This window comes from Chelonoidis abingdonii, chromosome 1 (assembly GCF_003597395.2).
Source record: "Chelonoidis abingdonii isolate Lonesome George chromosome 1, CheloAbing_2.0, whole genome shotgun sequence".
Taxonomy (NCBI): Eukaryota; Metazoa; Chordata; order Testudines; family Testudinidae; genus Chelonoidis; species Chelonoidis abingdonii.
This window is the reverse complement of record NC_133769.1, coordinates 268,416,029-268,443,755: the sequence shown is the minus strand read 5'-3', so window position 1 is coordinate 268,443,755 and position 27,727 is coordinate 268,416,029. Positions and strand designations below refer to the sequence as shown.

The following is a 27,727-nucleotide window of genomic DNA, read 5'->3' as shown; positions in this document are numbered from 1 at the left end:
AATTATGCTCCTCACGGTCAAGTACATCTGAGACATATAAATCTATACAAGGTAGTGAGTCCTTGGAGAAATAAGGGAGTGTATCCATGAACTGCATGTTCTCAGAAAAAGCCTTTGGGCTATGCTTTTGCCTAGAGTTGGACCAGCATGACTAAAAACAGAATTTGGTCCATAATGTTCAATAGAAAGATGATAATTTATACTAAAATAACTAATAAACAGAGGATACACTACACAACCTTCCTTGAAGTAAATAGGAGTTTTCCAGGCAGTGTTGTCAACTTTTGCAATTTTATCTCAAGTCTTGCAATATTTGGTGTTTTTTTTTCCTTAAACCCACAGCTTCTGGAATCCTGTGATTTTATGAGGATCTCAGATTTCTTTTTTAAAGCAAACTTCTATTCCTCACGATTGCTGAGAAAAGTGTGAAAATATGAACCCTACATACTCAAAGCCCAGAAGGTAAATAAAACCCATCCTCAAATTTATTATTCACACAGTATTATGATTTTAAAGCAATCCCATTACTTTTTTGGGGCCTGATTCATGATTTTCAAGTGCTTAGGGTTGATAATATTGGATTTTATTAATGGGTGTTGAATCAAGGCCATAGATAGCAAAATGAGCTATGCATAGTCTCTGTGTTGTTTATCTGTGTATTCATAGCCTTCAATGTCCTCAGTGAATTTTACTTATGGTCCTTCTGAAGACCCTCTGTAGATCCTTCTGTGCAAAGAGATTGGGCTGGGTAAAGCTTGTTAAAGTTACATGATTCATTTTAAAATAATATATTTACTAGACTCTGGAATATTGCCCAAACTCTAAACAAAATCTCATGAGAAGTGCCCTGTGGGAGGAAAACTCACAATCTTATGGAATTGTAATTGTTGCATGGGAGGTATTTCTGTCCCCCTGGTCTGGCCCCTGAAGGAGCAGGGAGTTAAGCTTCCAGGCTCTGTGAATCATGGAGGATCTGCAAGAAACACGGGGCATTTGTGCAGAGGGCCATATGTCCACAGAACTTCTGAAACCCTTCCCCCAACCCTGTTCCCCTGGAGAATGTCTCGACTGGAAACACACTGCCAGGGTTTCTTTAAATGACAGATGCTCCTGGAACAAAGGAAGAAATTCACAGCATAGAGGGGAGAACTTAAGGTGAATTAACTTTTTCTTGGATTTTCCCGAAGGTATTCATACCCCCCATTCCCTTTTGTCCTGCCCTGTCCTCAGGCATGGATTCCTGACCCAGAATCCTGGGGGAGCAGTGTGATATGGTGGAGGCACTTTCTATTTCTGAAGAGGATGATTAGTTTGCAGAGAGGATCCCCTTCATGTGGTTCTGGGTCAGGTGTGATCTGGCTGTATGTTATTAATGTCCGTTACTATGATCATGGTTATATACCAGGATAAATGAAAGATGGTATCACTAGGTACAGGTAAAGGTGTTTTACCTTATAGGAGCTCTTCTTCTGTGAAATGTACAGGCTCCATAATAGCATACCATATAACACAAAATAGACTTCAGTTACAAAATAGACTCAATAGACACCAAGCCAATGGCAGTAGATTTTTTTATAATATTGTTTATTATAGCATCACTATTCATTATGTTACATATCTTTTGGGGGTTATGACTTAGCCATATACATATACTCTGGTATGAAATTTGGCAACGAACCTGGCCACTAACAGTTTTTGCTTCAATCAGTTTATATTTTTAAGTAAATTTAATGCTTAGCTGAAAGCTTTGGAAGTTCAAGTCTTATGCACAGAATAAGTCAGTCTAAGAAGCAGCAGTGGCATTTTCCCAATACTGGTTTCCAGTCCTGGCCTGGCAAGACTGCTGCTTAATGAGAGGTTAGTTTAATCTTCATTCTGACACAGTCCTAATGTAATGTACTTGTATCTATGAGTGTTTGAGTGGTGTGGCTGGTTTGCAAAGAAGATCAAGGACCATTTACCAGTAATAGAAGCCTGTGATTTTTGGAGCTGCAGTTCCCCATGTGTGTGTGATTTACACAGTAATAAAGCCTGTTGTCTGTAGCACATCAATTCATTACACTAGGCCTCTCTGCTGAGGCTGCCAAAAATAATATCAATTAGTATCAGTTATAGCACTGGCTTTTCTGACTTTATAACCTAATTGGACTGAAATCACAAACTCTTTTCATATAGGCCGCCAGATAGGGCTTAGTTATTAATAACGTTCAGTTCTTACTAGTTGAAGGCTACATACAACATTACCAGTACTCTGAGCCAGACAGTTCCCTATAGTTTTTTAGTCATTTAAAAAACTGGTTTGTTTATAAGATAAAGATGACTGAAAAAAGATTTGTTTTGGGGTCATTTTTGGATGTTCAAAATGTAAGACATTGTGGTTAAAGGAAATTTATCAGGTGCTTAGTCCATAATGTACTTTGTTCCTCTGTAATACTTTAAAAAAGAAATGAATACATAAAATGGTTTGTATACTGAGGTTGAAAATTCATCTTCTTAATGCATGATCAATAGCTTTAAAAACATGGATTTTTATTGTAGGACTAAATCTGTGTTTGCTCCATAGATTATTTAAAGCCAGTAATGACTACTGAATAAAAATGAGTTAGAAAGGTTTGTAAATACCTATACAGTGTTCACTTTATAAACCAAAATACCTCATTAAGTGCTTTTCTAGATTGAGGAGTATATGTGGTTTAAAACTTGTCTAATACATATTTTCACAATAGTCTTATAACATGTTGATGGTCTTAGTGATGAAATGGGAATGCTTACAGTTTTTCTCTCAGTCCTAACAAATAGGGCTATATTTTTAATTCTCATTTCTTAGCATACTGTGTTCCCTCCATTTAATTACTACATGACAATTCTTAACTTGCAGTATAGCTAGATTCTGAATTTTTTTCAGAAAAAATAATTGCATGCTGTGGTTGGAATTTTAAATGATGATCACGTATTATTAAACGAAGTACTGCCTAGCATCACAGCTGGCAATACCTCTAGGAAACAAAGAAAGAAAGCAAACCAAAATTCACAACAGACAACCTTAAGTCCCTGGTGGTAAGTAACTGTACGTAATTCTATGTCACCCACATCTTCAACCAAGCATGGGGCAGTGGTGACTTTGGGTCTAAAATAAGAGATGTGTGACACAATCAGGTACTGTTGGCAGAAAAAAATTGTCCAAATTCATACCTGGTGTTACTTCAATAAAGTTAATGGCGTAGCACCAGGATGGAATGAATCTGGCCCACTGTTTGTGTAAAAGAATCATAGAAATGTGGGACTGGAAGGGATCTTGAGAAGCCATCAAATCCAGCCCCCTCTGCTGACCAAGTAACCTAGAACATCTCTGGCAGGTGTTTGACTAACTTGTACTTAAAAACCTCCAAAGACAGATTCTACAACCTCCCTTGGAAGCCTTTTACAGAGTTTAATTACCCTTATAGTAAGAGAGTTTTTCCTACTACCTAATCTTAATCTCCCATGCTGCAGATTAAGATCATAATTTCTTGTCCTATCTTCAGCGGACATGGAGAACAACTGATCGCAGTCTTCTTTAACATATTTGAAGACTGTTTTCAGTTACCCCCAAATCTTCTTTTCTCAAGCCCAACTAGGCCCAGTTTTTTTAACCTTTCCTCATAGGTCACATTTTCTAAACCTTTTATCATGTTTGTTGCTGTCCTTGGGACTCTCCCTAGTTTGTCCACATATTACCTAAAGTGTGGTACCCAGAACTGGACACAGGACTCCAGCTGAGCCTCACCAGTGCCAAGTAGAGCATGACAATTACTTTCTGTGTCTTACAAACAAATCTTCTGTTAATTCACCCCAGAGTGATATTAGCCTTTTTCATAATTTCATCACATTGTTGACTCATTCAATCTGTGATCTGCTATAACCCTATATCCTTTTCCATGGTACACCACCTAGCCAGTTATTCCCCATTTTGTAGTTGTGCATTTGATTTTTCTTTCCTAAGTGTAGTAGTATTTTGCACTTGTCTATTGAATTTAATCTTGTTGATTTCAGACCAATTCTCCAATTTGTCAAAGTCATTTTGAATTTTAATTCTGGCATCCAAAGCCTATCAACCCCTCCCAGCTTGGTGTCATCTACAAATGTTAAGCATACTTTCCACTCCAAATCATTAATTAAACTATTGAATAATACCAGGCCCAGACTGATCCCCGTGGGCCTACAGTAGATGTGTCCTTCCAGTTTGACAGCAAACGATCGACAACTATTCTTTAGGTATCATATTTCAACCAGTTGTTCACCTACCTTATACTAATTTCATCTAGACCATGTTTCCCTAGTTTGATTATGAGAATGTGTTACTATGTCAGACGCCATACTAAAGTCAAGATATATCTACTGCTCCCCCCATCTACTAGGCCAGTAATCTTGTCAAAGAAGAAAATTAGATTGGTTTGATATAATCTGTTCTTGACAAATCCATGCTAGCTATTCTTTATTATCTGCTAGGTCTTTACCAACTGATTGTTTAATAATTTTTTCTGCCATCTTTCCAGGAGTAAACTCTTGAAGGAATGCCTGAATGCATATGGGTAATGTAAGTATCCTATGGCATGCTGTTGTTGCAACCAGTTCTTCATCTGGAATGAATATGGGATAGCTTTCTTTTGACAGTCATCTTTTCAATGCATCTTCATGTAGCAATGTTAGACCAGGGGACTGGGGAAAACAATTACTAGGTTCTACCCCCACCCCCATACCCTTCTAATGATTTTCACCTAACTTTGGTTCCAGTTCTGTGAGATACTACTTAACTCACAGAAGCCACTAAGTGCCTTCAACTACTAGAATGTCAACAGCATATAATTGTTAAGGCTCTTTCCTCAATTCCTGGCATGGTCTTACTTTGACAAACTTACCATATGCCAGGAGCTCTGTGTGTCTTTATGAGTCCAACCACTGTTGATTCAGCGGAAATGGTTATGCTAAACTTCAAACCCTTAATCAGGGAAATATATTCAATTTTCTATAGTTTTATCTACTGCTTTTGGGCCAGATACTCAGCTGGGGGACAAATGGGGCTTTACATCTTTTGAGAACTGCTCTACAGATCTAGAGATGCTGGAGTTGGGTGGGTGCTGATTCAACTTAGAACAGTGGTTCTCTAAGCCGGTTCACCGCTTGTTCAGGGAAAGCCCCTAGCGGGCCGGGCCAGTTTGTTTACCTGCCGCATCCTCAGGTTCGGCCGATCGTGGCTCCCACTGGCCATGGTTCTCTGATCCAGGCCAATGGGGCCTGTGGGAAGCGGCGTGGACCGAGGGATGTTCTAAATTGTTCATGGGTCCAATGCTCTTCCCCCTACAAACAGTTATTCCACAGATGAGGATTGTCAAAAAGCAGTGATGCTCCAGTCGTGCTCCCTTTCCCTGACATGACCTTTATGCTAGAGGCTGGGAAAGGGAATAGGGTAGAGCAGGCTAAGCCAGCTAGAAATTGTCCTTATATTAGAGAAATTGCTACTAGCTGGTAACACTTACTTTCCAATTGCTTTGCTGGAGTGGAATAAGCAGCCTAAATGTAAGTGAGGGAAAGGTCCTGCTATGTGAGGAACTTTTGTGGTTTATATACACCCCTGGTGGAATGGGCTAGCAAAAGGATCTGAGTCCTCACTCCCACTCCCTTTACCCAGAGGCCTGCCTGACCTGAAGGACTCCTCTTCCACTGTCCTTGTAACCCTGACAAGGCTCGGACCAGGAATCCTGGTGGGGCTCCATCCCCAATCTTGTCATGGTCACTTAGGTCAGGGGCTTGGGTGTCCCCACGCCGAGGTGCTCTCTCTGCACTGGATTCTTCCCTGGCCCACTGATCATTACATGTAGTTCAGCAAAGAATTTAAAAAATAAGAGAAAAATGGGAAAGGTTAAAGGAACACATATAACCCTGCTCTGTGGCATGGGGACATCACAACCAGCATTCTCTGGAATGTAAGGGCAGTTCACATTCTGTTCCTCACAAGCGCCAGGCTTCCTGGTCAGGCCCCTGGCTGTGCTGCAGGGATGCCGCAGGTCGGACATTTGCTCTGGTGGTGGCCACATGCCCTCAGGCTCTAGGATGCAGGTCCATTCTTCCCAGCATGTCCTCTGCCCTGTTGGGGTTATGATCCCCCTCCATGTCTGGCCTGCAAAGCCTCTTGGCTGGGCTCATCTCCCTGCTCTGGGTCCTCTGTCCAGGATCTCCCCTCGCTCTTCCCAGCTGCTCACTGCACCTGGCTCCAGACTGCTCCAGTCCAAGTTCCAGCCCCAGCACTGCTCTGCCTCCAGCACCACTCTCTGGGCTGCGCCTCTGGCCCTGGCTACTATGGCTCCCAGCATGGATATGCTCTCTGGTCTACTTCTCTGACTCTGGCCAGGATGACTCTGCTCAGCTCAGGGCTCCTCTGGCTCTGGCCTGCACAGCATTCCAGCTCATCCCAGGCACCTTCTTTCTCCTTAACTCAGCACCACTCTGTCCCAGACAGCTCCAGGCCACATGGAGTTTAGGACCCCTGGCCTTCTGACACCCTCATTAGCCTGCCTGCCCTGTCAATCAGGCTGATCTGGAATGTTGACCTCTCCCCATTGCCCCTGAGGACTGTCAGTCTAAGTTTTCCCTTTCTTTTCGTACTGGGAGGTGGTCAATCAACTCCCCCCTACCGCCCCCAGTCCCCTTACATTAAGCAGAGGATCTGGCTCATAGAACTTAAAGTGAACTTCTGTGCTGAAATGTGATTCTGTAATAAAACATGGACATCATAGTGTTCCATGTTCATTGTCTCCTGATTATTTTCATATCAAACGTTAATTTTACAAGTAAGAAGAGGGTTTTTTGTGAACTCCTAGGTCTTGGGATTCAGGCTGGGTTCTTTCCATCTTAAATGACTCCAGTGACCAAAATTACAAACGTTCGTTCAGTTTTTATATATACACATATCTGTTTGTGACTGGGCATGGTGTCCACTCCATACCCAAGGCAGAGCATTTTAAATTAGTCTAATTAACCTGATAAGCTGCATCTGGGGGACAGTCAGGGCTTGAAAGCCTGATTGAAGGCTTGAAAGTCTTCTCAGCCTAGCTGAGAAGGAACAGATGGGGCTGGTGTAAAACCAGGAAGTTGGCAGCAGAAGCTGGTTACAGGGGAAGTACTCTGCATTCACTCTACGGGAGAGGTGTGTTTGGGGTTATAGTGTTTAGTCTGCAGTTATTCCCTGGTTGGAGAGAGTTTGGGCTGGTAAATCCAGAGGGTGGGGCAGAAGACAGAGCAGACAGGAAAGAAAAAAAAGCCCAGGGAAATAGTAATAGTGTCTGGGTGCAGATCATAGTTGCTAGACATAGGGTCCCTGGATTGGAACCTGGAGCGGTGGGTGGGTCTGGGTTCCCCTACCAGCTGCTGGGAAAGTAGCACAGCACTTACCTGTGGATTGGAAGACTGTCAGGAGTGGATGAATACAGCTGATCCAGTGGGACTTTGATACCTTGCAGGGGAGGACTACATAATGACCTGGCTGGAGGACTGAGTCACAAAGAGGAAATATGTGAAGTCCAAGCGGGCTGTGGTGAGGGTGAGATGACAGAAGTGAGTGTCAGACCTGGAGTGAGCTAATTCCCAGAGCAACCAGGACGAGGCTATCTCAGCAGTGAGTGTACCCTGTGACGCATGCTTTAATATGATACAAGCAAGACAAATTATGAAACTTAATATATTTTTAAAATACATTAAAAGAATGTACAGAAAATTTTCATTTCAAAAGCTCAGAGGTGGTTCTAGCTTTAACAAAGCAGAATTCTGCCTTGCTTCCGCAGTTTAAACAGGAACAAACATGAAGACCGCTCCCTAACCCATGTGAGGTTAACAGTAGAACTTCCATTGACCCAAGAGGAACACAATCCGATCCAAAGACATTTCCCACAGCTGTTGGAGTTAAATGCTTATCTTTTGCTTGCTGAGTTTCTTTTCAGTTTTATGATCTCTCCATATTAGGCTGCGGAGTACCTGCCTGTTTAAATAAAAGTGAAGGTGGTGGTATGGGCCAGCTCACGCCAATGCTGAGCACTTCCTAGAAGGTTAGGAGCCCTCAACTCCCAAATCAATACAATTTAAGGCTTCCCAGCACTTTGCTAAGTGATGAATGATTTTTAAGACCCTTTCCCCCACATCTAATACATTAAAGTAATTCACTCTGATACTGAGCATGTTTCTGAAATGATGAAAAACTGTATGGCTGGAGCTTAAATTCCTTACCTAAATTGTATTTGCAAAATGCATATTTTGGATAGAAAATATAAAGTGCTTTAATGTGTGTGGTGGGGAACTTACAACACATAGATATGTTTCCTTGAGTTAACTAATCTCTGAAAAAGAGTGATTATTTCCACGTGTTGATATTTGGCTCATTCTTGAGGTCCTTATTCAACTAACCTTTAATTGGCATTAAAATGTAAGTTTTCCTTGCATAAGGACTGCTGAATTTGGACTATTGAATATGTTTGGGGTTTACAGAGTTACTGTGCTTTCTTGGAATTGAACTCGGATCATTCAGGCATTCAGGGGCAGATTTTCAAACAGTAGCCTCCAATCTTCAGGAATAAATAGGTACATTTTTATTCACAATTACTGTCCATAGTTTAGATAATATAAATCTTTAAGTTCCTGATTTCACCAGAATATCAGGCACCTTCATATCTAATTGACCTAAACTGAAGACATGAAAATTTTTACTGTAGTGAATATAGGCACAAATTGAGACATTTTTTACTTATTAAAATAATAGCTTTAGTATAAATTTAATCCTTTTGGTACTTCTTGAAAGAGATGGCTTGAAATTGTGTGGTTTCCATTGCCCCCCCGGGACTATGAGAAATAAACTCACTTTAAGCCCTATGTCTGTGGGAAACACAGGGAATTTGAGGGTCCTGATCTGATCTGCCTATTGTGATAAACAGTAAATATGTCAGATTAAAAACAACAAATTGCATACCTTGATAATGGCACTCAGTTATTTCAAAAAAAATGTTTTTGGCTGCTCATGCTGACCAAAATGAAATTTTGTCTAATTATTTGCTCTTTGGATTGTCATTTCATTTTTACGTTGGGACGGGGGGAAGGACACTTATGCCTGAAATTTTGCTCAGCTTTCCTCTAGGTTTACTCTGTCCTTCCTTGATCAAATGGACAATTATGGAACACTAAATATTGTAGCAAATTAGTGTCAAACCTAGATTTGTATCCTGGTGGTGCAAGCTTCATTCAAAAATTAAAACACAAAACCACAAAGAAACTGTTCACCAGTCAATCGTTGCGAAACTCTTTTACACAATGTCAGGAGATGATAGCGTCGTTCGTGTTTCTTGTACTTTTTTCATTTGATGTAAATCCTCCATTCATCTGGGCATATGTTTCTGGTGTCGATTCAATTTCACTTGTTGGTTCTGTGAAGTCTGTCTTTGGTGTGCTACAGAATCTTTTGTGCAAGTAGTAGACTAGGAATCAATATATATATATATATATATAATGTTACAATAAAGGCAGAAATTTATAATAATACACAGAAGCTAGTGGTATAAGGTACTAAAGACTTTTACTTTCCTAATATTAATAAAAGGTAGATCCAGCTACTGTTTAATGTTTAACATAGCTTTTTACACAAAAGTCTGTCAATAGTAACCCATCCTGGAAAAAAGTATATTTGAAATAAAGATAAATATTTGCACTGCATTGGGAATTTGACTGTCTTCTGATCATCCAGTGGATTATAGGCTTTAATTTATTTATTTAATTTAGAATGTTGGCTTCTTCAGGCAATTCCCATGGTACCAATTCTCAGTTCTGACTGGACTGTACTTGGTGCAGGAGCTGAGGGAGTGGGGGAAGAATAGTTAAGTGACACTTTTGTACCTCTTGGATTCTGGGGGGAGGAGTTAATGAGGAGGCAGCCTTATGGCTGTCTTTCATAATGTCTGGGTTGGAAGTATCTTCCCCTGGATAGACCTGGAACTTAAAATACCACCACCACCATCTAGCTAGTTTATAACATCATTAGCTCTTAAGCTGCTTTAAAAAGAGAGTAGTATCATTATTCCCATTTTACAAATAAGGAAATCCAGGCACATAGCTGTGAAGTGACTTAAGAGCAGCTGACCACTGGTGGATTGAGAACTAGAACCCAGGGCTCCTGACTCCCAAGCTAGTGCATTATCCATAGATCACACTGCCTTCCCTTTTTAGCCCACCCCCACCCCTTTATGTTGCTCTGGCCCATTTATATGGTGTAAAAAGGTAGGAAGAGGGATGAGGCTCTTACTTTAGCTACACTTCCAGCATATCTATCTATGGCCATTATCACAGTATGTCTGCACCTCACATTCATTAATGGATTTTACCCTTACAATATCCCTGTGAAGTATTATTCCCATTTCACAGATGGGGAACTGAGGCACAGAGTAGACTAGGTGACTTGCCCAAGGTCACACGAAGTCTGTGGCCAAGCCAGAAACTGAATGCAAGTCACTCGAGTCCCAGTTCAGTGCCCTATACAGTAAAACATCTTTCATACAGGAAGTAGAAAAGAGTAGCAGCAGGGACAGGTATAGTTTATACTGTCCTGGTCCTGTATGGGCTGTTGCAACTTCTCAGAATAGTTGGAGTGCACTAAGTCCAATCACATCTGTTCTGTGCTAGTGTACCTCCTTCCTACCATGGTCATACCCTTGGCATGCCTTCCAGGGGATGCTTCTGAATTGGGGACATTCCCAGATAGCTAATTCTAGATGTTTAGAGCCCCTTTGTGCTGGAGTAAATGACCCAGCCAGAATGCAGAATTGAAGCCCATGTCTCCTATCGCTTGTACAGTGCCTAGCACAGTGGGGACACATTATTTAAATTATCATTTCATATTGTATTTTTATCTTCCTAATTGTCTCATTATCTCTGGACCCCAAGGAATAAATACTAATAATAAAGCTATTAGTATAGTAGAAGATATCTGTGACTTACCTCCTACAAATATTAAAGCAAACACTATCTGGAAAATACTGTAGATGAGTGGAAAAGTAAACATCAGTGCAAGCTGTTCAGAGGTGAAGGAGAGCTGGACTATAGTTGTACACAGTTGAGTGTTCTGCATACCTGTTTCTAGAGCTACTGTACGACATCTAAAGAGAATGATAAAAAGAAAAATTTCATATGGTATCCTGTTGTGCCTATGTAACTTTGAAAGAATACAAAGGAATGTAAGAGACATACAATCACAGATATCAGGGCAGAAAAGAACCATCTGGTTTACATAATCCAGTTACAGAACTCAATGAAATGTGAGAATTGGAAAGGACCCATTTCACAAATGTACAGAGACCACTGTGGCAATGCAGGATTTTCTTCTCAGCATCTTTCATGTGGTGAGATCTCATTGCCCACACTTAGAGAATTGGCCAGGGAATTTAAGGTATGCCCCTTGAAGTCAGCAGGAGTCTATGGATTTCATGGGCGTTATTAGTGACTCACAGCATATGACATATCCAACTATTTGCAAATGACATAGCATAGATTGATCAAGTAAAGGAAGATTGTAGGACGTAGCCACAAGAGTGGGATGAGGGGAATTTACATACTGCCTAGTATAGGTATAACATACAAAAAGTGGAAACATGGATAAATGTCGAAGGATGCATACGAAAGAATGTCTCTACATGCTTGTGCTAATCAGAAAAGCTAAGGCACAAAACGAGTTACACCTAGCAAGGGACATAAAAGGCAATAAGAAGAGGTTGTATAAATACATGAGGAGCAAGAGACAGATGAAGTGTAGATCTTCTACTTAGCAGCAAAAAAGCTAATAACTGATGATATCAAGGCAGCTATGGTGTTTAATATCTACTTTGCTTCGGTCTTCACTAAAAAGGTTAATTCTGTCCAGATGCTTAATACAATTAATATTAACATCAAGGGGAAAGGAATGGAAGCTCAAGAACAAGTTAAGGAATATTTAAATAAGTTAAATGTATTCAAATCAGCAGAGCCTGATGAAATTCATCCTAAGGTACCTAAGGATCTAGCTGAAGCCATTTCAGAACCGTTAACAATGATCTTTGGGACCTCACCTGTCTTCCATGAGTTCTCAGAGGGCTGGAGAAGGACAAACATAGCACCTATCTTTAAAAAGGGGAGCAAAGAGGATGCAGGTAATTATAGACCAGTTGGCCTAAGTTGGATACCTGAAAGATACTAAAGAAATTATTAAACAATCTCTTTGTAAAAACCTAGAGGATAACAGGGTTATAAGGAATAGCCAGCATGGATTTGTCAAGAACAAATCATGTCAAACAAACCCAATTTTCTTCTTTGACAAGGTTACTGACTTAGGAGTGGGGGGAAACTGTAGATGTAATATCTTGATGTTTAGTAAGGCTTTTGATGCAGTCACACATGACTTTCTCATAAGCAATCTATGGAAATGTGGCTTGGAAGAAATTGTGACAAGGTGAATGAAAACCTGGTTGGTTGACCAGATTCAAAGGATAGTTATGGTTTGCTGTCAAACTGAGAGAACTTATATAGTAAAATTCAATGGGGTCAGTCCTGAATCCAGTAGTCAATAGTTTCATTAATGACTTGGATAGTGCAGTGGAGAGTGTGCTTATAAAATCTGCAGATGACACCAGGCTTGCACTTAAGAGGACAGGATTAGAATTTAAAATTACTGGGACAAATTGGAGAAATGGTCTGACATCAACAAGATGAAATTCAGCTAAGACAAATGCAAAGCATTACACTCAGGAAGAAAAAAATCAAAAGCACAACTACAAAATTGGAAATAACTGGGTAGGTGGTAGCACTGCTGAAAAGGATGTGAGCCTATGTATGCATGTGCATAGAAGATCACAAAATGAGTATGGGTCAACAATATGAAAAAGGCTAATCATTCATGCAGGGTAACTGTCCCACTCAACTGTGCACTGACGAGGCCTCAACTAGAGTATTGTGTCCAGTTCTGAGTTCTAGTTTCGGAAAGATGTGGACAAATACATATATGCAGGTGTGTAGGGGATCGATATGCAGTGATGGCTCCTAATTTGTCAACATTTGGGTAACATGTTGCTCTTCCAGCTGAAAGTCAGTCACAACACGACCTCTATTGTGAAGGAAAAAGGTGGTTGCAAACTAAAACATCAGGTGCACAGACATCTAGGTTTCCTAGGGAACTCTACTGGACACCCAATCACTTTCAGGAAGGCTTTGTGGAACTAAAGAATAGCCAGAAACCATAATGAAAAGTGTTCAGAACAAAAGTTGCACTTTGATGTATACACCAAGTTGTGGGTTGTGACTCTGTAACATAACTAGCTCTTAAGAGTGAGTTAGTGGTTAGGCACTAAATATAAGCATCATATGGGCCAATTTTCTTTTATGACTGAAATAAGATTACACACACTACGTAACTGAGCAATCTCTACCTTTGCCAAGACTGACCAGCGATGCGAGCCAGAAGAAAACCTAGAGAGTAGCCAGCAGCTGGAAATATGGTTCCAACGATCCACAGTTGAGGGCTGATAATCCAGGATCCCTTGTACAATATTCCTCCAACTACGGCAACGATCAATATGAGAACTAGTCCAGTAATGGAACCTGCCTGAAGGGATTAAAAAGGGTTGTATTTTAAAATAAACCTTGGCTAAATCAAGTAGATCACCATGATTTAATCACGCACAAACATATCTTTCTTTTAATCATACTGAAATAAGTTTTACATTTAAAAAGAAAGGGTTTACATTAATGATTCACAAAAGCTGCAGTAGATAGTATGAAAGCTAGCTGCCTATACTCAAAAGGCCAAATATCCATTGCTCTAGGGGCAGCGTCTCTGGAGGTCCCAGCGTTCTAACTGGTCTTTCTCTATTCATTTCAAATTAGCCTGATCCACCAATTTAACCTATAGGGATCAGCAACCTTTGGCATGTGGCCCGCCAAGGTGAGCACCCTGGCAGGCCAGGCCGGTTTGTTTACCTGCTGCGTCCGCAGGTTCAGCTGATTGCCGCTCCCACTGGCCGTGGTTCGCTGTCCCAGGACAATGGGGGCTGTGGGAAGCGGCGCGGGCTGAGGGATGTGCTGGCCACCGCTTCCTCCCACTAATCTCTAGTGCTTCCAGTCTTCCTTTGTCTCCCTGTCAGTTTCTTACTACTGGTCTACACTACCACTTAAGTTGATGTAACACATCTCTCAGGGGTGTGAAAAAGACCTCCCCCCACCCCAAGTGACGTAAATTATATCTACTTAGGTGCTGTTTACACCTCACTATGTTGGCGGAAGATGCTACTGCTGACATCGCTTCCATCTCCTGTGGAGGCGGAGTAATTATGCCAATGGGAGAGCTCTCCTGTCTGCATAGCATATCTTTAACAGACGCGCTACAGCAGCACAGCTATGCCGATGTAGTGTAGACTTGTCCTTAGACACATCCTAGTGTTGGGCTGATACCCTTCTATCATACCAGGCCTTTCTGCCTTCCCCCCACCCTCTGTTCTGCTCCCTTTATAGATGGGTTTGTTTTCCCAGCTGTGGGTGCTTGCCTCCATGACAGGTAGTTCTGTCAGCTGTACTGCATATTGTTAGCCTGGTATTCTGAAATGGAGAATACTCTGTTCTCCTTTCTGGCTATGCTCAGTATGGGGTTTGTGAACCCTATTACAGCAAGATATGCTGAAACAAGGTATTAGGACATATAATTGTAAGATATGCAGTTAACAATAAAAGTAATGTGTGGGGACACCAGGAGATCCTTTGAGTCAAAATTTTAACACCACTTTAAATTCTTACTGCAATAGTCTCCAAAGGAATGATTGTCTTTTCACAACTTATATTTACAATTTTTTCTTTACTTATTTTTTGTAGTACTGAAAACTTAATTTAGGTCCTTGTGATGGGATGTATGGAGATCCCATCCTGTGTTTGGCAGAGAAAAGGCTAAATCTCTTCCTGAGGAGAAATTCTACCCCTGATGGCATACACTGTCAGAGAACACTTGGGGTTATGTAGCTGGACTCAGGTGGAGTGAATTATTCAACCATAGAGACTATGGGTCTGACCCAGCTCTGATTGAATTCAATGGAAAGACTGAATTCAATGGTCTTTGGCCCAGGCCTACAAGAATAGTGAGTTGATGTGACTATTCTTGCTTTGGTTTGCGATGAGCTAATAACCAGATTATTCCAGTGAAGAGAAAAGCGTCCGGCTGTGCAAATCTGGTTTGATTTCATTCTAGTAAATTCTAGTTGTACTCATTCCCCCTATTTGAACCAAACCTTGTCAGCTTTGTCTCCTTCATATTGCTCTTGACTTATTCTTGACCCTTCATTGGCCTACACAAAGCAAAGTGTGCATGTATACTATTTATTATGCACCTTCTGTTTATGTGTAGGATGTAAACATGTCTGAAAGTTGAAACTTCCATTCATTGCTACCAAGGTATTTAAAAAAAAATAAAACTACCAGTTTTAATATGCAATTGTCAATTCTTTTGGGTCCAAAAATATACCATGTCCAAGTTTATAAATAGCTATGAGTAGATTTTGAAATATAGCACAGTAAATGAATATGTTAAGAAAATGAATTTGACATAAAGAGAAACATTATATTGAGCTCTGATATCACTGAAAGGATGACAAATATTAAGGGAATAACTATTCTTCAAAAGATTATTTTAATGAGAAAATATGTGTACTAATTAATGATGATCAGTGGGAGTTGAGGGTACTCAGCATCTCTCAGAAGCAATGAGAACCTTGTAGGATAGGGTCCATAATCCATTTCAATTAATACCAAATCACATGTGAAATCACTGAACAATGTTGATTTATAATGATGTATGCAACTCGCACACATTTGTTCAGGATTGGAGCAACATGTTGCTAGATGGGGAATTTCATTGCTATCATGAAGCTAGTTACTGATTTTCTTATTTGTTGTGAGTAGAAACATATTTTTTGAGTATTGAAGCCATAACCTGACCCGCAATGAGTAATGGTTCAGATCAGTATATGAAAGTTTGATATCTTACCTTAAGTATAATTTTAGCTTTCTGGGGCCATTTGTGATTAACAAATATTCCAAATGAAACAGGAATTACAAGAGCTACCAGTGAAATACCTGAAAATAAGAACAAACAACATTTAACAGAGAACAGTCATAATAAGAAAACAGACACTGAACAGTGAGAATATGTTTAAATAGCAGGTTGCTGTATGTAAGTTTCTGGTTATACCCATGGACATCCACATACAGAGCGTAATGTAAAGCATAAGAATATGAATTGTACTATCTTCAGAAACCTTGTGAGGTATTTGTAGTGACATATATATTCATCAGGGTAAAAAAGCATACAGCTATTTTAGTGTGGTGTACCGTTTGTTTACTGTGGTATTAAACGTGCATTTTGCCTGCAGGTGTTACTACTGTGCCATAGCAGCACTCATATTAGAGCTTCTTACATTGTGGGCATTTTTCCCAATGCTGATATTAGGAACACAAATGGTTTACATGACTCTCTTTTGGAGCTGAAATTTAAGTACATGAAGGTGACTTCACTGTTGTGTAGGGAACAGATTCCGGAACCTAAACCAGTGGACATTAAGGGCTGAATCCTAAACATACGAGTAGCCCTACTGACCTCAAGCATTCAGTTGTCCTTTTTTGCAACCTAACTTAAATCTGAGCATGTGCTTAAGTGCATTGCTGGATCAGGGCCACAGCACTCAGCATCTTGCAGTCCCATGCCCTACAGCCATTACAAAAATGGCACAGATATTTATCCAAAAGTGGGGCAAATCTCTATACCTGTTTTTTTTCTATATCCTTACAACATCTCCACAAAGGATATAGAAATTTGTTACCCTACGGTAAATATCTGTACTCTTTTTATAAATAGTACAGATAGTAATGGCTGTAGGGCTCCATCCTGTAAGGTGCGGAGTGTCCTAGTATCTGTCAGAATGGATACTATAGGCTGCTGGTACAAAGGTAGTTGCTTCCAAAAGGAGAAAGATATGAGAGAGAGAGAAAGAAAACATTGATTTGACTCACCTATACTGTCATAGGGGATTACGATGGACTCAGTGTCTGTCCACATTTTGGTATAGACAAAGAGACAAAGTGGCATCATCCCCAGTGCAAGCAACGTTGAACATGTTGTCATACTGATACTGCAAGGAAATTGGCAAAAGTTATAGTTCATTTCATACTCTCCAACGGAGTCTTCCATTTTCTTATTGCAATTTAATAATTTATGAAAAATGGTGAAGAAAATGCTACTGGCTGCAGACAATTTATCCTGCATATTAATTCACAAAAAAACTAAATTGAAGAAATGTTAGAGTGCCATGTTATCCTGAAAAAAAAAAAGTGAACTATTTCCAGTTAAGATGGAATCTTCACCCTAAACTATTCTGTTGCGCCTAGGGCTACATCTACACTACAAGCTAGGGATATGATTTCCAGCTCATGTATGCACACTTGTGCCAGCTCTCATTGAGATAGTAGGAGTATAAATCATAGTGTCGCTGCAGTAGTACAGGCATTGGAGGCACAGCTTAGCTGTGCTGAGTACAAACCTGCCTGAATCCTATGGGTACATATTTGGCATGGCTAAGTTGTGATGTTGCTGCAGCTACACTGCTATTTATATTTGTGCTGGCTCTCCTCAAGCAAGTGCAAGTATTTGACTTGACCCATATCCCTAGTGCAGATGTAACCTAGGCGAGCTAAAGGGTATGGTTAACTGACTGGGAGATTATCTGATGGGGATTCACGCTGAATTAAGCATGTGGAGGCGATAGGAGCAGAGATACCCGGTAAGCTTTATGTACTCCCATCTTTGATCCAGATTCTGCCACTTTTAGTCATATTAGGCTCACTAAATCAATAAGACTACTCATGGTGTAAAGTATTACAGAAACTGGCTCTTAATTGCTGGAGCACTGTGTTGGAATTGGCTCTATGTAAGTTTCTAACTTGAATAAACCTTATGTCCAATTATTTTTATCCGGGAAACCTTGATTTGGCTCCTTACCCATGCATGCTATTGCAGCTTGTTTACCATTAGTAATAATACATGGCTGTTTGTCAGTAGTGCCCAAATTCCTTTATAAAGGAGGTAAGTAGTATTAGTCCAATTTTACTGAAAGGGGACATAAGAGAAGTGAAGTGATTTTTTCCCCCAAGGTCAAACTGCAAGCTATGGAACTGGGAATAGAACCAAGGACTCTGAGATCATAGAATATCATGGTTAGAAGGGACCTCAGGAGGTCATCTAGTCCAACCCTCTGCCCAAAGCAGGACCAATCCCCAACTAAATCATCCCAGCCAGGGCTTTGTCAAGCCTGACCTTAAAAACTTCTAAGGAAGGAGATTCAAGCACCTCTAGGTAATCCATTCCATGTGTTCACCAACCTCCTAGTGAAATAGTTTTTCCTTCATATACATGCAACCTAAAAACCTCCACACTCAACTATGTGAATCAACAATACTCCTTATTCTGTCAATCTGTTTACCACTGGAGAAAATCTAGATCCATACCTCTTATGAACCCTTTCAGGTAGTTGAAGCAGCTATCAAATCTCCCTCATTCTTCTCTTCTGCAGACAAACAATCCAGTTCCCTCAGGCCTCCCTCAATAAGGCACTGTTGCATCCAAACCGCTAGATCAGTTTTGTTGCCACCCTCTGCTGACTCTTTCCAATTTTTACCCACAACCTTTTTGTAGTTGTTAGGGACGCAAAACTGGAGCAGAGCACTCCAGATGAGGGCCCCACCAATGCAAATGGGGGAATGATCAGTCCCTGATCTGCTGGGCAATGCCTCCCTACTTATATCATCACCAAAATGCATTGTAGGCCTTCTTTGGAACAAGGGACACTATTGAAGACCTCATTTCAAGCTCTCTTGTCTCACTGTAAGCCATAAATCTTTCTTGCAGAATTGCCTGCCTGAGTCATTTCAGTTCCCTAGTCTGTCAGTGCATGGGATTCTTGATCCAAGTGCAGGACTCTGCACTTTTCCTGTTAACATGATTCAGATTTCTTTTGGCCCAATCCTCTAATTTGTCTAGGTCCCTCTATATCCTATCCCTACCCTCCAGCATATCTACCACTCCTCCCAGTTTAGTGTCATCTGCAAACTTGCTGAGGATGCAATCTACGCCATCCTCCAGATCATTAATGAAGATATTGAACAAAACTGGCCCCAGGACTGACCTTGGAGCACTCCGCTTGATACCGGCTGCCAACTACATGGAGCCATTGATCACTAGCCGTTGAGCCCGATGATCTAGTCATCTTTCTATCAATCTTAGAGTCCATTCATCCAGCCCTTACTTTTTTAACTTGCTGGCAAGAATGCTGTGGGAGACCGTGTTGAAAGCTTTGCTAAAGTCAAGGAATAACATATCCACTGCTTTCCCCTCATCCACAGAGCCCGTTATCTCGTCATAGAAGGCAATTAGATTAGTCAGGCATGTGAAGGCAATTAGGTTAGCCAGTTAGATCAGCATCAGTGCCTTCACCATGGAACCACACTGCCTGCCCAGGTGATATACAGTATATCATAGGATATACTATCTAATACCATATGATATTTCAGATTCTGTAACTTGGCCCCTTTGGTACCTAGATGCAAAGAGAGAAATTAAGGGAGGAAAAGTCAGCCCAAAGGGTAGGCTCAATGGTAAATAAGCAGTTTTTTCTGGTTAACATTAATGTAAGGTATTGTTTTATAATTTCCTTTCTTTAAATACTAGAAATATGAAAACAAATCAGAAAGATCTCCCATAGAATCAGCAGGAGCTGAGAGACACACCTCAGGTAATAGTGGTGTACTCTCTTCAATTATTAAAATCGACACCACCTTGTTACTTGGTACATCATGACAACACTGCTTCTGGTAAAAAGATACTTAGAGCAGTTTAAAAATATACTGTCCGTGGGGTACTTATGGGAAATTTCCAGAATATTATCTATTTATATATATTTAGTACCTTGGGTTCTTTGCAAGACAGAAGTCAATCTAGAGTCTTTGTCCCAAAAAGCTTCTAATCTGGGGACTTGATCTAAAGCTCTCTTTGACTTTGGTGGGCTTTGGATCAGGCCCTAAATAGCCAATGTGCAAACAAAGGCCATATTCTGCTACTTGATGTGTAGGGGTGGAACCCTGTGTCCTTGAGGGGCCCCACTGAAGTTGTTGGGGCACCACACAGGTGTCAGGGGTCTCTCCATGTTCATCACATTGCAGGATTGAGGCCAAAGGATGGAGGATGGGTTCAGTGAAAAGCAGTGCAGTTAAATAGTGAAGCTTTGCATGAGACTTATTGCTTCCTTATTTGTTCATGGATCTTTCTGTTTTTAAATGTGAAGGCTTTAGAAGTTGTTCTTTCTGTTTAAGACATTCAGTCATTTGATTAATCAGCACTGCAGTGTGGGTTGATAGGCTTTGTCAAAGAGATGTGACTACCATTGGGGTGAAAAGGTAGAGGGAAAAGGTAGATGTGTAACAAAGAGAATCTCAGGCACATGGGCAATGTAGATAAAGGCCTGGCCCTAAATTCCCTCTCCTGTGGTAACCCCATTGGAAGATAATTCTACGACAGAAATCTGAATGCATCCCTGACTGTGCCAACAGAGTAGGCCATGGGGGCTTTCCTTCAAACGTGAGGGATCCATGAGAGGTCAGGACCATCCATGTGGAAGCCCTGTGTTTTCACATTGATTCTGGCCCTTCACTTTAGCCCTTTGGCTATGGCTGCCCAGTTGGAGGGCTCCATGTAAAAGATGGAGTTAGGTCTTGGGCTTTGTTACAGGGGATGATATGGGTTTACCTCTCTGTTGGCCAATCTACTCTTCCTCAAAGTCTGTCCCTTCTCTGCCTCAAGCCCCTCACTCCAATAGAGGAGGAGGGATGTCTGCAACAAGAGGGGATTCTCTGTATATAGTTGAGTCGGTGAGGTCACTGGCCCATGTCCTGACTTCCCTCATGCCCATTCTCACCCCTTGCTTTGCCTTTCTCCCTAACCTCCCTTCTCTGGTTCTTTCTCCTCACAATGCAAGCATGCTTTCATCTTTCCCATCTTAAAAAACCTACCCAGGCCTCTCCAACTACCATCTCCTCTCACTCTTCCTCTTTAAGCTCATTGAAACTGTTTGTGATCATTGTTTGGAGCTGTTTTCCTCCACTTACTTCCTCAACTCTTTCCAGACCAGCTTCTGCCCCTGGCACTCAACGGAAACTATTCTTGCGAAAGTTTCTAATATCCTTTTCCTAGCTAAAGCTCAGAACAAGTATTCCAGCCTCATTCCTTGTTGTGTCAGCTGCTTTTGACACAGTCAGCCATGCTCTTCTTGAAATCTTGCCCTCCTTTGGCTTCCGTGACTGTCTTCTCTTGGTTCTCCTTGCTCTTTAATTGTTCCTTTGGCATGTCCTTTGGAGGAGTCCCCTCATCCTCTCTCCACCTTTCTGTTGGGAGTCCACAGGGCTCTGTCCTTGGTCGTCTTCTCTTCTCCCTCTGCATATTGGCTATGAGTAAACTCATCCGCAAACACAAATTCACCTAATATCTTTATGCTGACAACTTACATCTCTACCCTAGATCTGTCTTGTGCTGTCTGAACTTCTATTGTGGCATGTCTCTTTTACAACATCTTGTGGATTTCTAGACATCGTCTCAAGATAACTATGGCTAAAACAGAGCTCTTCTTCTTCCCTTTCAAATCCTCCCATCACCTCCTTTCTCAATCAGTGCAGACAATGCCACTATCCTGTCTGTCATTCAGACCTGTAACCTCTGCATCATCTTTGCACTCTCTAAAGGTCCTCCCATTCAGACTATGTCTAAATCTTGCAGACTCTTTCTTCACTGCATCTCTAAGATATGGCCTTTCTTACCCATCCAGGCTGCTAAAACTCTCATCTAAACTTTCATCATCTCATGTATCAATTACTGCAACATCCTTCTCTCTGGTCTTGACAAATGCAATCTTCCCCTGTTCACATCCATTTGGAATGCTGCTGCAAAGATTATTTTCCTAGCCTGTAGCTTTGACCATGGCACACCTCTCTTTGTATCCACTCATATCAAACATAAGCTGCTTGTCTTCACTTTCAAGACTCTTTGCAGCCTATCTCCCTTCTACGTATCTCGCATTCACTCCAGCCTGTGATTGGCCTATGATGCCAGTATCCATTGCCCATTTTCAAACAAGCACTGTCATGCCTTTTCCATCATGCTTGGGAAGTGTTCCCCGTTAACATCCACAAACTACCTCATTATCCCCTGTCAAAGCCTCCTTAAAACTCTCCTTTTTTATGATGCCTAAAAAACCCTTGACAAGCTGCTGAGTGTTCAATGGTATGTTGACTACTTTCTATTGTGCTGACCAACATTGTTTCATTGTTTCTTTGTACACCCTTGTCTCTATTCATCTGTTGTCTCTTGCCTTGTACTTAGGTTGTTAGCTCTTTGAAGCTGGGACCATCTTTTAGTTCTGTGTTTGTACAGCACCTAGCACAGTGGGGCCCTGGTCCATGACTGGGGCTCCTAAGCATTATGGTAATACAAATAAATAATCATAATTCTATAATAAGGGTGATCTTCTGAGGAAGGTATATACTCACTCTGAGTATGTCATGGACAGAAATTTATTTCTGCCCTCAGCTGGTGATCAGCTTGCACCCTGAAGTAAGACTTAGAATGCAATGGCCCTTTCACACTTGGGGTGGTTTGTTGTGTAAACAAATAAAATATCATCTATTTAATGGCCAGTCACTTATGTAGTATGACATGCACAGTTTTTGCATTGCAGTGCTGGCTGCAATATTTTCCTTCATGTGGTCATTCTTCTACCAGGCATGAGGATTCCTACATTGTTCCCTACTTTACACAACCCTCATCCTCAGGGCCCTGAGTCATGGTCGCTGTGGGTATGTCTACACTGCAATGAAAGGCCTACAGCTGGCCTGGGTCAGCTGACTTGGGCTTGTGGGACTTGGGCTCCAGGGCTAAAAACGTGGACTCAGTGCCACGATTGTGGTTTATTTTTTGCAGTGTAGATATACCCTGAGGGTCTGATTGAAAGCCCATTGAAGTCTCAGGGTTAAAGTCTCTACCTGAAGAATATTCCCTTTGTAGGCATTTATCTTTCCCTTTGTAAGGGTCATAGAAGTTTCCTCTCTCAAATAAATGGCCAGATCCAGTGCTTATTTACATCAGTGTCAATCCAGATTAATGCCCGTGACTTCAATGGAGTTCTTCTGAATTTACGCTGATATCAGTGAAAGCAAGATTTGGCCCTACATACACTGTTCTACCTTGAAAAAATGGGTCGAGACCAAAACAGAATTTCAGCCTTTTTTGCTGAATTTCCTTCCCTTTGTGGTTTTGCCTGATCAGTGCTTTACTGAAATAAAGTACTTGGCAATTTATAATATTTCTAGGTCTTTTCTCCAGAGCAAGAAAGCTGGTGATTAGCACAGCTGATTACAGACTGTATTAAAAACCACATATTACATTAACACCTGTATGTTACAGAGAAATTCACTGTTTGCAGTGTGGTAAAATGCCTTTTTAAAACCACAAATATTAAAATTCTTCATCTATGCACCTTAGCTCTCCATCTTTCTTACTTCTATTAGTTTTTCCATTGCTATTTCAGACTGGCATATGATGAAGTAGACACATGCTGTAATTTATGTTACTCTGTGGGAAGTAGAGAAACTTTTTTGTTTATTTTAGAACAAGGTAATCAGTTTTTTTTAAATTGCTCTTTTTTAGAGGCTGTTAGAGCTAAATGATGGAAAAAATAAGTGTCTTGGGATTTGCATCAAAAGCAGCGTTCACCTTAAGTACATATTTGATGTCCGCAAACATGCCAGCTGCCTGACACATCACAATTTCTGACTTTACAGCATCTTGAAGTTGCAGCCAAGTGACCTGCCACTGAGATCATCACACTCACAAAGAAGCATTTTGATTGCAACCAGTAAGTAGACTATGGCTTATATCCTACAAAACACTCTTTGAAAACTTTGCATGCGTGCCAGATGCATACAGAATTGTTACAAATGAATTTGGATCCTGGATAAAAACTTTGCAAATCTAGCCATTGTGAAGAACACATAGATGGATAAATATATTTCCACTGGTGATTTATTTAACGAGACATTAGAACAACAATTGATTATAGACCTCTCTTTATAAAGTTAATTGTTATGAAATCTATCTTGCAGTAGTCCCTAGAAGCCTGAACCAGGTCAGAGCCCCATTGTGCATGGAACTGAACGGATACATAGTGTAGTAAATAATAATACTTCACTCTTATACAGCATTTTTCATCAGTAGATCTCAAAGTATTTCACAATCGTTAAGGTATTTATCCTCACAACACCCCTGTCAGTTAGGGAAATACTATTATCCCAGTTTTTACAGATGAGGAACTGAGATTCAGAGAGGCTAAGTGATTTGCTCAAGGTCACACAGAAAATCTGATGGAAAAGAAAACTTAACCTGACTGTCCCAAATCCTATGCTACTGCACTAAACACTGACCCATCCTTCATTTCTGCTCCAAAGAGATTAATGGGTAATTTTAAAAAAGAAAGTAATTCTTTCAGAGAAGTGATGCTCTTACCTTAGATCCATGTCCCCATCTATCCAATATGCTAGAATGTTGGAAGATGTTCCACCTGGACAGCATCCCATGATCAGCACAGCAACAGCTTGAGCAGGAAGCACATTAAAGATGAGTGACAGCACAAAGCCTGTCAAAGGCATAATTCCAAACTGACAGAGGAAGCCCACAAATATGCCCCATGGCCTTTTTATGTGTCCCCAGAATTTGTTTATGTCCACATTGCAGCCCATGGAGAACATCACCAATGCCAATAAGATTGTTAGGACAGTACTTAAAACTACATTCAAAACTTGGTTAAAATTGTCATCAGCTATAACACATGAAGTGCCATTGCAAATGGTGGCATTTGCAGAACAGTATGAAATATTTGTGGTTGAGTTTGCTGTCGTCATCTTGAAGTCGCCAAAATTAAATTTCTCAAAGTCACTATTGCTGTGTTTTAAAATAAAGAAATTCGCAGTTCATCCAGGTCAAACTTTTAAGCCCTCTGCAAATGCTTTTCTCTTGGTAGCTCTTTTTAAATGTCATGAGAGGCAATAAAGAGCAATAAATACTTGAACTCAGTTTCTACCAGTTTAGGGTCTAGTATTGTGCTGAGTCACAAAGGTATATATAATTGGTGCTATCTTACTGAAGTGGCAAACTTTTAATTAATCATTTATTCATGCCGTAATGTTCAATTCCACACCAGAAGAGCAATCGTGTTAATATTTAAAAGCGTGAGCTAGGTTTGTTAAATAGCTTTAGCACAAGGACGAATGGGTACAAACTGGATATTAGGAAGTTTAGACTTGAAATTAGACGAAGGTTTCTAACCATTAGGGGAGTGAAGTTCTGGAACAGCCTTCCGAGGGAAGTAGTGGGGGCAAAAGACTTATCTGGCTTTAAGACTAAGCTTGATAAGTATATGGAGGGGATGTTATGATGGGATAGTTTAATTTGGGCAATTGATTTTGGATTATCGGCAGATAAGTCTGCTCAATGGTCTGTGAGGGGATGTTGGATGGGATGGGAACTGAGTTACTGCAGAGAATTCTTTCTTGGGTGCTGGCTGGTGAGTCTTGCCCACATGCTCAGGGTTTAGCTGATCGCCATATTTGGGGTCGGGAAGGAATTTTCCTCCAGGGCGGATTGGCAGGGGCCCTGGAGGTTTTTCGCCTTCCTCTGCAGTGTGGGGCATGGGTCACTTGCTGGTGGATTCTCTGCAGCTTGAGGTCTTCAAACCACAATTTTGAGGACTTCAATAACTCAGTCATGGGTTAGGGGTTGTTATAAAAGTGGATGGGTAGGGTTCTGTGGCCTGCTTTGTGCAGGAGGTCAGACTAGATGATCATATTGGTCCCTTCTGACCTACGAGTCTATGAGTCTATGATCACGTCAATCTTTCCATTTCTTATGTGAGGTTGGACTGCTCCCTCTGCACAGGATGCCTTTGAAGTCAATGGGGTTCGGGAATGGTGAGCAATCCTCTTAAGTATGAGAAACTGCGGGTTTAAAGCCCATGGATTGAATTTACTACACAATATGCACAAAACTACATTTTAGGGGAGCTAGGGGTATTGCTTTAACAATAACAGGTACTTTTTGTGTGTATGTGTACAACTATCATCACTGGAAAATGGCGTACAAAATACCATTGTTTCAATAGGTTCTGTAGCAGTTATGCAGAAATGAAATCAGAACAAACTACGGTCCTTATCCTGCACTGAGAATGTTGTGGGCAGGGTTCTGCACTAAGTGCAAACAAAATCAGTGAGGCTGAATCTGGGCAGAATTAGAGACTAAACATTTTGCTCAAATAAAAATTAGAAATGAAGGCCCTGATGATGCAAATACTCATGCATATACTCACTGGTTCCTTGTACTCCCCCATCTGTCTTCATCTGTAGTCTCTTGTCTTATATTTAGATTGGGGCAGCACAACTGGGGAATTGGGGATGGGATAGCATTCCCACAATGGAAATATTGTGGGGGCTCTGACATGGTATACATTTGTGCACCCCTGGGTGGTCAGTATGGAGGCAAAGAGGCTGTGGGACCCAGAAAGGCTGGAGTGGCTGCCCCGGGGCCCAAGATTAAGCCAGAGAGTTGGACCTGTGGAGGCTGGAATGGACCAGGTAGGAAACCCTGACATCTTCCCAGCCTGGAGACTGCTCCCCCACACCTAGTCTCAGTAGTGCCCTTCACTTCCACTCCTGTCACTCCACCATCTCATTTGCAGGGATCTTCCTCCCACCCCCTTTTACTTAGATTATATGCTCTTTGGGGTAGAAACATCTTTTTACTCTGCGCAATGCCCAGTGTAATGGAATCCTAGTCCATGACTAGGACTCCTAGGTGCTATAATACAGATAATAAATTTTAATAATAATTTCGTTCACATGAGTAGTTTCACTGAAACCATTAGGGTGATTCTACCTAAGTGCTTTGCTGGAGGTAGGCCGTAAGCATTTATCACATTGTATGGCTCATTGCAATCGACTTGCATTGCACAATAGAAAAGTTTGCCTCATTAGTCACTGTGTTTCTCATGTGACGTCAAAGAGTGTGAGAGCCTGCAGTAGGGCTTTTAATGACTAAAATCTATAAAAATAAATTCTAAGATAGATAAATGCTAGCTTTTAAGATCAAAATTTGCATGTCTTACTCATGTGAGTAGTTATTTTAGTTGGTTTGCTTGCATGAATAAGAAAGAGCTACAGGATTGAGCCTCGGTTTCTATCACTGCAGAGTGTGGCAAAAATATAAAACACTTGTTTAAAGAGCTCCACATGGTTCCTGACTCCCTAGACACCTGTGGCATGTCATCTCTCCTTATCCCCAGCCTCCCTGCCTGGAATCTGCTTCCCCCTCCTACCTTTACCTCTCTGTGGAGCTACTATTTTTAATTTTATTTATAGATAGATATTTGTATGATACTTAGCCTCATAAACTTTAGTGTATTAGATCTCCCAATATCTCTTTGAAGTGGCTAGTGTTATCCTATGTTGTAGATGGGGAAACATGGAGAGGTTAAGTGACTTCCCCACACAAGAAGTCAATAGAAAAGCT

General features: G+C 41.0%; 1 protein-coding gene across 1 annotated transcript; it reads right to left on the bottom strand.

Moving 5' to 3' along the window:
* Positions 1–9,333: 9,333 nt before the first annotated feature.
* On the bottom strand, positions 9,334–25,068 carry SLC10A2 (solute carrier family 10 member 2). Its single transcript, XM_032791725.1, has 6 exons — positions 24,674–25,068; positions 17,086–17,204; positions 16,064–16,152; positions 13,464–13,639; positions 11,008–11,165; positions 9,334–9,494 (listed from the first exon to the last, which is right to left on the bottom strand). Exons 1-6 carry the CDS (start codon positions 25,066–25,068, stop codon positions 9,334–9,336), a joined length of 1,098 nt encoding a protein of 365 aa, XP_032647616.1.
* Between the last annotated feature and the right edge of the window lie 2,659 nt (positions 25,069–27,727).

What these genes read in the sequence shown, in the direction of transcription:
- SLC10A2 (XM_032791725.1), bottom strand. Translation starts at nt 25,068, where the DNA reads ATGACGACAGCAAACTCAACCACAAATATTTCATACTGTTCTGCAAAT. An exon ending in AATCCCCTATGACAGTATAG is followed by an intron (nt 16,153 to 17,085) that starts GTGAGTCAAATC and finishes TCTTATTTTCAG; the next exon opens with GTATTTCACTGGTAGCTCTT. An exon ending in TGCTTTAATATTTGTAGGAG is followed by an intron (nt 9,495 to 11,007) that starts GTAAGTCACAGA and finishes ATTGATTCCTAG; the next exon opens with TCTACTACTTGCACAAAAGA.